This window comes from Vitis riparia, chromosome 12 (genome assembly GCF_004353265.1).
Source record: "Vitis riparia cultivar Riparia Gloire de Montpellier isolate 1030 chromosome 12, EGFV_Vit.rip_1.0, whole genome shotgun sequence".
NCBI lineage: Eukaryota > Viridiplantae > Streptophyta > Magnoliopsida > Vitales > Vitaceae > Vitis > Vitis riparia.
In genome coordinates this window covers 8,308,265-8,319,090 of record NC_048442.1, presented here as the reverse complement: position 1 = coordinate 8,319,090, position 10,826 = coordinate 8,308,265, and the positions used below count along the sequence as shown (strand labels likewise).

The 10,826-nt window shown below is 30.8% G+C and overlaps 1 protein-coding gene across 3 annotated transcripts; it reads left to right on the top strand.

Moving 5' to 3' along the window:
- Window positions 1-5,603: 5,603 nt before the first annotated feature.
- LOC117926890 (tubby-like F-box protein 8) lies at window positions 5,604-10,488 on the top strand. Of its 3 annotated transcripts, none has more exons than XM_034846193.1 (6): window positions 5,604-5,820; window positions 6,352-6,431; window positions 7,078-7,528; window positions 7,629-7,716; window positions 8,505-8,637; window positions 9,474-10,488. In XM_034846193.1, exons 3-6 carry the CDS (start codon window positions 7,181-7,183, stop codon window positions 10,177-10,179), a joined length of 1,275 nt encoding a protein of 424 aa, XP_034702084.1. In that variant the 5' UTR covers window positions 5,604-5,820; window positions 6,352-6,431; window positions 7,078-7,180; the 3' UTR covers window positions 10,180-10,488. The 3 variants fall into 3 exon arrangements, with proteins under 3 accessions (XP_034702084.1, XP_034702085.1, XP_034702086.1); XM_034846194.1 differs by having other exon boundaries at window positions 6,352-6,444; XM_034846195.1 differs by lacking the exon at window positions 6,352-6,431.
- The last annotated feature ends 338 nt before the right edge of the window (window positions 10,489-10,826 follow it).

The window sequence follows — 10,826 nt, the reverse complement described above, 5'->3', positions numbered from 1 at the left end:
ATCCACACGTATCCTTGTTTGTTTTTTTTCTTTTAAACCTCTACTACACGACACACATCTACATTATTATTATTATTATTATTTCTCTTCACCGTTCCAAAAAATCAGACTACTCTTATTTTATTTATTTATTATTTTTTTCTAGATCTATTCATTTGAGTAATCAAAATCTGTCAATCTCCATTAATAAATCAAACTATGTTCATAAATTTTTAATATTTTTGACCTATAAATTAATTAAACGAACTCTAATCAAAATTGAAATATTTTAAAGAATATCTAAAGTATTCAAAATTAATTAAACGAATATAAAATATTAATTTAAGGATTAAAAATCTTACCTGAAAAATTGATATTCAAATCTTAAACTTTCAAATCTTCAACTCTATCATCTCTGATCTTTCTGATTTCTGTGTAAAAGGGTTTTCTAAATAGAGAATATAGGAAAAATATAATTTATATCTAGGGATATTATATACAAAAAGACCTTTTTACCTTTATTAAGTTACTTTAATTAATTAATAATTTTTAAATTATAATTTTACCTCTAAATTGGGTTTGGGACATTACAACACTACGAATATTATAAAAATATTAAATTGGTTTCAATGTATTCTCAATTTGATTCAATTTTGGTATGAATCCAATCCAAATTAAAATTGCATTGAAAAAATTTAATCCAAGTATTTAAAAATATTTGTCTAAATCCATCCAAAAATTGGGTTGGATCAAATTGCATTGGTTAACCGTTCAAGTTAGACATGTAAGAATTACTATCTCCTTTTAACAAAACATTCTTTCATATTTTGAGTGTCCTCATCAACAATCCACCAAATATGTGCCAAACGTTGAATTTGGGTCAAACACTAGGGGTTTTGGTCAAATTTGGGTTGGAATAGATCTAAAATCAGTTTGGGTCAAATATGATGGGTGTGGTCAAATTTGGGTTGACTTTAAAAGGTTGCACGGATTGGAATCCAGTCTAGATTAGGAGAATATATATAATTCCAAGTTATTATGGTTAGTATGGAAGATGAGGTGGTTATTTCGTTATATGACCCAATAAATAAGAGAAATGAGAAGAACAATTTTTAGGAATTTTAAAACTACCCAAAAATTACCACTATTAAATAAAAATAAAAAACTTTTTTTTTTCATTCATATAACTATCTCTCCCTTAAAAAACACTAGAGAGAGAAATAACACATTTTCTCTTTATCTCTCTAAAAAAACAAAAAGGAATAACATAAATTTTATTTTTAAAGAAAAAAGAATCATTTCTCGGAGTTTTTCATGCTTTTCTCCATGGAAATGAAGATCGATTCGCTTATGATATAAGAAAAAAATGGTTCTCGTATTTGTAGTTCTATTTATGACTTGAGATGAGAAAATTAATCAGTAAAACAATAAATCGAGATTCTTGAACATTTTAAAAGGTAATTCGAAAACCTTATTTTTAATCAAAAACTTATATATTATCAAAAAATGGTTCTCGTATTTGTAGTTCTATTTATGACCTGAGACTAGAAAATTGATCAGTAAAACATTAAATCGAGATTTTTGAACATTTTAAAAGGTAATCGGGAAGCCTTATTTTTAATCAAAAACTTATATATTATCAATTGTTATTAGTTTTTTTAAAAAAAAATATGAAAAAATTTTAACTTTTATTTTTATTTTTAATTATGCTAGAGTAATAAAATACCACTTTTATTTAATCATTAAAAGTATTTTTAAAATGCTCGACCTTGAGTTTGAGATTGTTATTTTTGTTAGATTAGCAACTACATATATTTTATGGCCTCCAAAACATTTTAACTTCGTAACTTTTTTATTCCATAGCATGTTTTATATTTTATCATTTTAAAATAAAAATTTTATTTATCAAAAGAATGCATTCAAGATCTTTTTGCTCTAACTTATAGATTATTTTTGGTTGGTTACGACGAAAGAATAAGAGAAAGAATATCATATCTTATTCTATATTTGATTGATGATGAGATATGATAATTTATCTTATCGTTTAACCTATCCTATGATAGGATTAATGATGACTATATTATCTATTGTCTTTTTTATATTCCTTTTACATAAGGTATGTTAATTTTAAATTAAAATATAAAATATGCATATGTATTATAAATGATTTTCAATTAATTTTTTGTGTTTTTATATTACTTATTTTGTAAAATGAAACTTTTTATTATTAAAATTAAATTTGTGTTTAAAAAATAAAAATTTTAAAAATATAAAATAATACTAATATATGTATTATTTAATATATAGTATTTATAAATTTTTTATTTATAAAGTTTGAATATTTTAATCATAAAATATTATTAAATATAAGATAATTTTTTATTTTTTAAAATAAAAATATTATAATGTGAAATAATTTTTATTTTAAATACTTAAAAATAATATATATATATATATATATATATATATATATTCTATGTCAATCAAATGAAACGGGAAATCTAGACTAGCCGTTGAGATGTTGATTGGAAAATCCAAAGTCAATGTTAGGTTTGACATCGAGCGAAAATATTGAAAGACGGGTTAGATTCAAGTTAGCTTTCTAACCTAGAAGAACCTAAAAAAATGCAATTGGGTTGGGCCTGGTTGGATTGCAGCCCATTCCTTCAGGGGCTGAAATTTAAACCCCAGCCCAATCCATCATTTTTGGGCCCACCATACAAGGGCAAAGCCGTCATTTCAAGAAAAGGCAGCTGCCTCCAATGATGAGAGGCGTGCCTCGCCTCGGCCATAATTCACCTCACTTGAACCCACCCACTAGAAGTCAATGTCAAAGTACAGCCGTCGGATGTATGACCTGAACGGCCACCATCAGGCGACGAGCAAAAAGGGAAAAGGAAAAAGATTAAAAAAAAAAGGGCATGAAAAGGACCAATCCCCAAGGAGTAAGTCAAATGGTAGGTAAGATAATGAGGTACATTGAAAAATACCAGATCACTACATTAACATCCCACCACACTTTCCTTAGAAGCTACTTAAGAACGCGTTGTACAGCTTTGACCATGACCAAATTCCCAAATTTTACCACCACATAAAAAAAATTCAAAAATAAAAATAAAAATCTGTACACCAAAAATCATGATTCTTAATCATACTTTTGGACAATAAAAATTTATTTATTTTTTAATTATAATGGAATAATGAGATTGTATGGTTTAAACCTCACTCAACTTAGGTGGGTTTTAACCCTCATAGAAGCAAACCCTATTCGTCTCAATTACGTCTAATTCACCAAATGGGGTTGTGTTGGAAATTATTTTTACATATTTGACTTGATCGAACAATTATTTATAAATGAAAATTATTAAAAATTATGAAAAAAGAGAAATTTTTATATTTAAATTATTACAAAAAATATGACATAAAATGAAATATAATAAAAATTTTATAATAATTTTCAAATTCAAAATAATTAGTATTAGTTTGGATATTATTTTCTGTTTTTTAAAATTAGAAAATAGTAATTATTTTTATTTAATGTATAAACTAGGGATGACTAAGGAGCCTATTTTTTTGGGTGTCAACGCTATGATGAAAGTTGTTTGAAATTTAAATAAATGAATTTGAGATATTTTTTAAAACCCTAGACAATTTGAGGTAGGCTTAAGCATTGTCTTGTCCCATCTTACTCTGATTATATATAAAATTTAATTTTAATTTTTAATACATAGGTAATAAAATTATAATAATTTAATTATTTATAAAATATATTTATTTTAATGTAATTAAAAATTTTAAAAAAATTAAATTTTTTCAAAAAAAGTTAAAAGGATAAGGGACGAGTATAAGAATTTCTCTCACCTATCCTACCTATTTAATTCTTTTAATGGGAAAGGGATGATAATTATTTTGAATAAATGAGACAGGGTTGAGATAGAGCTATCTCAATCCACTGATGTCATCCTTCGTATAAACTAAAAAAATTATTTAAAAAATTGAGATATAAATTTTTTTGTTATATTAAATTTAAAAATTTTGAAAATAATTTTTTAAAATATGAAATAAATCTATACTTGTGAATTTAAAAAATATTCAATAGACATTTAATATTATTATTTTTAACTAATTAATTAATTAAAATGGGTGAAATAATCTTTATATTTGTGAATGTTATTTTTCCTGTATTTTTTCTTAAAAAATAACTCATTTTTAATATAAATATCATTTACTATTTTATATATTTATGTGTAGGATTTTTTTAAAAAGATTATTTTTGTCAATAAAGAATGAAACATTTTTATCTAAATCAAAAAGATAGTGGGTTAAATTTCAAAAGGATATTTTAATAAAAAAACAAATGGAAATTTTAGGGATGAGTTCAAAGTATTTGTCAATCATAGTGATTAGAAAGCAAGTCTAGAATCAATATACCATGAAATTATTTTATTTTGGACTTTTTGTTTTAAATTGGTGCAAAGCATATGCCATTATTGGCCCAACTAGGTTTCAGCACCATCCAAAAGCAGCCATCAATCATATCATTCAAAAAAAAAAAAAAAAAAAAATCTAGAAAAATTCCTAGATTACATTGAATTTTGTTGGCATTCAATCAAATAATTTATTTTTATTAAAAAAAAAATTGCAGTGAATATTTTTCATGTTACACTAATAAACAAGTCTCTTATAATTCATGATTAATTCTTTTATTATTACATGCCATTCATTCATATAATTATGTGGGCCACTTATGATATTTAATATTTAATCAATCAATCAATCAAATAATATTCTAAAAATAATTTAGGGTATTCTGATTTTTTATAATAATTTTTTATTTTTCAAAACAAAAAATAACACGTTTACAACAATTTCAGATAATATCCTTTAATTGTTTTTATTTTTTTAGAATAATTTTAAAAAATTATTCTATGAGTAGACTTTTGTTTTACAAAACATTATATAATAGTTTTTATAAACTATACCTGTGTTTTAGAATTGTTTTAAAAAAATGTTATTAAATAGACCCTTAATAATTATTTGAGAATTAATTTTTTTTAAAATAATCATTATTATGCCATTTATTGGTTTAATGCAAATATACAAAATGAAGAAAATGTTAAAAAATTAATTTTTTAATGTTTGATTTATTACAAAAATATATTATTAAAATTTATATATTTTAAATTATTTAATTATATGAAAAAATTAAAATAAGTTTGAAATAGCATATAGAAAATAATTTAATAATTTTAAATTTATTATTATTATTATTTTTTTACTTTTTACTTTATTATAATTTTTCAATTATTTTTCTTTTATTTTTGCTTTACTGAGATGGGAAGGTGGGAAGGAGGGACGAAGCAAAGAGTGGAGGTCCATGGGAAGGGAGTAGGGCGTGAGTGTAGAGGAACAAAACTCATAGTGTCCTAACATTGCAACTTCCGTGAGGAAAAGTCAAACATCATTTGGTCGTGGCTGAAAGCCAAGGATTGGTCGCATAGTGGCAATAAATTTATTAAATAAATTAAATAATTACTCATCAAAATTAATAAATTATTATTAAAACAATAATAATAAAAAAACATAACTTTTTTCATGTGGTCATCAACTGGATTTAACCGGGCTTTGGAGTCCGGATGAGAGAGAGAAAGAGCAGGTCTAGAGAGAGAAAGAGCTCTTGATGATTCAGCACCCCCTCTTCTTCTGATTCTCTTCCTTTTTGCTTTTTCTCCTACAGATCTCCCCCATTGCTCACTCTCACCGTTTTTTTTCTTTTTTTTTCCATTTTCCTTGGGGTGTTTTACCCGTCAAGCCTGGATTTTCCCGGAAATGAGCGCTGAGGTCTGGTTCTGAGTTTCTTCTTCTCTTTGCAGATGTTTATTTATTCATTTATTTTTTTTATAATTTTTTCTGGTTATTTATGTGGTTTTTCTTTTCCTCCTTTTTTTCCATTTTAATGTGCTTGTGTGGATGATGCTTAAAGCAAGTGTCAAGTTGCATTTACTTTTTTAAAAAATTAGTTTGTTTGGAGTTTTTTTTTCTTTCTGCTAGTTGTTTTATTGGGTTCTGTGAAGGAAGTGTTGAGGAAGTTTTGTGGTGTGTTTGGTTGCCGAGAAAGAGAAGGAAATTTGGAGTTTAGACATTTTCTAAGACAACAAAAAAAGGGGCTGTTAGGTTTTTGTGGTATTACTTGTATGGATTGAGTTGTTTTTAACTTTTTAGCAACACAAATGTCGAATTTAAACTCTGTTTTCCTTTTCTTCTTCCTGAATTTTCTTCGCAACCAAACGGTAGGTTTGGGGTTAGGGTTAGTCTTAAGTTGAGGATTAGGGTTAGGGTCTGGCGGATTTCTAAGTTGTGAGGTTTTTGCAGATCTTGGTTGTCTTTCTTTGAAGCTGTGGAGCTCCGATCAGCTATTGGTTTCTGATTATCTACGTTCTCTTTGCGGGCAGGTTTGTCTTAGATGTAAAGTTTTCTCTTCCATGATTTTTTGTTGCTTTCTCCTCAATCACATACAATTTACAGAAGAAAAATGCGAATTCTATACTCTGGGTAGCTTTAACTTGATCGGCACTCCGAATTATTTTATTTTTATTTTTCTATCTGGGTTTGTTTTGTTTCTTTTTGCTTTCGTTTCTCCATTATTTTACCAAGAAATACGCAGAAAATTCATCCTTTGACCAGCCAGTTCCAAGTCCCAAAAAATGAGGCCAATTGCATTAAGTAAACCAAAACATTTTTTAAAGATTGGCATAGCTGATCCAAATGGTTTTGATCTAGGCCTTGGTTGAGCCAAAGCTATATACACAGAGAGTTTCATAAATTTTCTTAGTTGGTTTGGTGTTTTAGGAAAGAAGATTGGTATGGGAGGAAAATAGGGTTTATGGACCTAAAAAGGTTGTCTCTAGCAAAAGTTTGGTAATTTAGGCTACTTTGAAGCCCATGTGAATCTGCCCTTTTATGCTTATTGTCTCTTTTCCATTTCTTTTCTTTTTCTCTTTATGGGTGCTTTTTTTCTTGTGGTTTCTTTCCTTTATTTTATTCTTGCTCATCAAGCTTTATGGCGGGAACCTGAGTTTCTCCTGGCTCTATTTGCAGCTAACCGCCAGCCATAAGTTGAATATAATTCATCGGAGGATTTTTCTGGAGAGAGATAATTCACCTGCTTGGAAGTGATTCATCTGCTGTTTTAGTGGCTTAAATGTCGTTCCGCAGCATAGTTCGTGATGTGAGGGATGGGTTTGGCAGCTTATCTCGGAGGAGTTTTGATGTCAGGTTGCTGGGGCATAGTAGGGGGAAATCTATTGGTTCATTTCACGAGATGCATGATCAGCCTCTGGTAATTCAAAATAGCCGTTGGGCTAACCTGCCTCCAGAGCTGCTTTATGATATTATTAAGAGGCTGGAGGAGAGTGAGAGTACATGGCCATCTCGAAAACATGTTGTTTCATGCGCTGCTGTTTGCCGGTCATGGAGGACTATGTGTAAAGAAATTGTTAGAAGTCCAGAGTTTTGTGCCAAACTTACCTTTCCAGTGTCCCTGAAGCAGGTAGGATCCATTTGCTCTGCTTTATTTGTTTTTTTTTTTTTCAGTTCCGTAATGAAGTTATGGGCAACAAATACTAAATTCTTTCCATTTGTATTTTCAGCCAGGGCCACGTGATGGGACTATCCAATGCTTCATCAAAAGGGATAAATCTAACTTAACTTACCACCTTTTTCTATGTCTTAGCCCTGGTAATCTTCTTTTTTTTGCTTTTTCGGTAACCTTAGTTTGTTAATTTTTGGCAGTTTTATAAAGTTTTCCTTGCATGTTCTTTTCTTTTTCTTTTTCTTTTTGGGTTAAAGTTAAACATTCGTTTTAGTTGTTTTTTCTTAAATCATGTTAATGTGTAGTTAATTAAAGGATGCATTTTGATGTATGATTATTTCTAAGTATCTTTGATGCATAAATTTGTTTCACCCTTGAATGCCTACTTGTGCTTGCCTGACGTAATGTTATCCGACTGTTTTATATTGATATCAAGACGTTTATTGCCCTCAGCTGTTTCAATGGTTAATTTTCATCCAGTTTTCTTAAGTTGCATGTTTCTTATAGTATATTCTAAAATATTTGTTTGTCTCAGTAATAAAATCATTCTGACAATATGGATATATTGGCAGAAATGTTTATTTGAAAAGATTGTAAAACTAATAGAAACACATGGAAATTTTGGATAAAGTTCTTACAGATATGTTTAGATCCATTGGAGATATTGAATTATACGCATACTGTAAATCACAAACATGCTATATTCAAATTCTTTCTTGCAGTTAGTTAATTGTGGTCATTGTTGACATTTTTCCATGTGAAGCTGTTTTATTTAACCAATTCTTGTCTATCTGTCCGCAAACTTAGTACCGCTTTTATATTTTGGGGCTTTGATTTTAAAACACTGAATTAAACATGATTCACTATTTTATAGTTCTTTGCTTTCCTGCTGAATCTGCTGCTGTGTTTTATTTTGTGGTTACAATTTTTGCAGCTTTGCTAGTTGAAAATGGGAAGTTCCTTCTTTCTGCAAAAAGGAATCGCCGGACAACTTGCACAGAGTATGTTATCTCCATGGATGCTGAGAACATTTCAAGGTCAAGCAGCACTTACATTGGAAAACTGAGGTAATACAATTATATGCGAACATAACAAATCCTTGACTTCCTTTCTGTTGTATTGTATTTACCTTTATCGGGTACATGGTCCATGGCACTTCTAGGAATACTCTTCAAGCAAAACTCTCTTCATAGATTTTTTTGTGTAAGGAAGGAAGGCTACTACTTTGGAACATGAATAACATCTTTTGACAGGATTGAATGGGTTGTGAAACTCACTTCTAGCCAGTCAAAAGAAGATTCACTCCTTAACAGCACATGCATCATCTTAACTTCTAGGGGAACATTTTATGATGGGCCAGAATGAGACATCACCATTTCAAAGTAATCTAAATCTTAGTAGAACTGTAGAACATCCTTACAAGCCAAATGAAGACTATTGCTTTGGAACACAAGCAATGTCCCTTCCCTCCTTGCTTTCAGAAGGGTTGGTTATGACCATGTGGAATCAGGAATTATCCAATTCCTTCCAACCATGCAAATGTGTGGCACTCAAGGAAGGGGGGGGGGGGGGGGTGGGGGGGGGGGGGGTAGTATTCCTCCTTATCTTTTAGATAGAACAAGATATTCAAAACCCATGCTTAATAGGTTTGTTGTGAATATATATTTCTAAATGTTTTTATCTGCATGGATGATCTGCACAAATCAACCTCAAACTCTACAAATTCATTTCCCTTTCTTTATTTCCATTTGATTATCAACCAACCCTTTGATTGATTTCCTAAGTGAGGTTTGTGCATTTACTATAGATTAGAATCTGTTTTTTTTTATTGGTACTCTTGAGTCTTCTCTAAATGCTGGTTTCTTTAGTCATGTTAAGACTTCTAATATATTACTTGTATCAGGTCGAATTTCCTTGGAACAAAATTCATAATATATGACACACAGCCTCCACATACCTGTGCACATATTCCTCCTCCAGGGAGAACAAGCAAAAGATTTTATTCCAAGAAGGTCTCGCCAAAAGTTCCAACTGGCAGCTACAACATTGCCCATATCACTTATGAACTAAATGTGCTGGGCACCCGTGGCCCACGGCGGATGCATTGCACTATGCACTCAATCCCGGCCTCATCACTAGATGCAGGAGGAAGTGTTCCAGGTCAGCCAGAGCTCCTTCCCCGTGCTCTTGAAGACTCGTTCAGGAGCATCTCCTTCTCAAATTCACTGGACCACTCTGTTGAGTTCAGCAGCTCTCGATTTTCCGAGGTTTGTGGACCATGTGATGACGAAGAGGGAAAAGCGAGGCCCTTGGTTCTTAAAAACAAGGCTCCAAGATGGCACGAGCAATTACAATGCTGGTGCCTGAACTTCCGGGGGCGAGTAACAGTTGCATCAGTGAAGAACTTTCAGTTGATTGCAGCCACACAGCCAGCCGCCGGTGCACCCACGCCATCTCAACCAGCCCCACCAGAGCATGACAAGATCATTCTCCAGTTTGGAAAAGTCGGGAAAGACATGTTCACTATGGATTATCGCTACCCTCTGTCTGCCTTTCAGGCATTTGCCATCTGCTTGAGCAGCTTTGACACCAAATTAGCTTGTGAATAGGAGGGGGAAAAAGATAATAGACAAAAAGATGGTGAGAAAAGCAGAGAAATGCTATGTTTTCTTACTCATTCTGTCTTTTCTTTTTCTTTTTTTCCTTTTTTTTTTTTTTTTTGGGTTTGCTTCATCTAATTTGTATTGCCACTAGGATAGGAGATTGTTGTTAAAATGTTATTCTGTTGCTGTAAACTCAATTGTAACTGAATCGGCCGAGATAACCGGTATCACACAATTGTAAAACTCAGTCTTCTCGTCTGCCTTTCTTTTTGTCATTTATCATGAAATTTAACTGCATTCTAAACCTTCTGAATCTGCTTATTTATTTGGTTTTGCTGCTCTACCAAGGCATTGCTTTACTAATTGGTTCCATAGGCCTTCGCAGCTCAGAACAGTCACTTTGACGAGGTCTCTGCTCAAGACTTAATAGGCCTAAGGTCTGGTGGGCTGGTGGTGGAATGGTGAGCGGCATGGCATTATAGGGTAGAGAGCTGGTGGCCGTAGATTGTGGAGAGCAACGTGTGCTCCAATGAAAAACTATAGAGGAGAAAAAGGGTGAGAAATTTTGGCCCTGTATTAGCACGTCAACGCTTTGGATCCCTTATGTCGATCAATTATTCAACTCTATAAGAATTGTTATCAGAATAATCTTT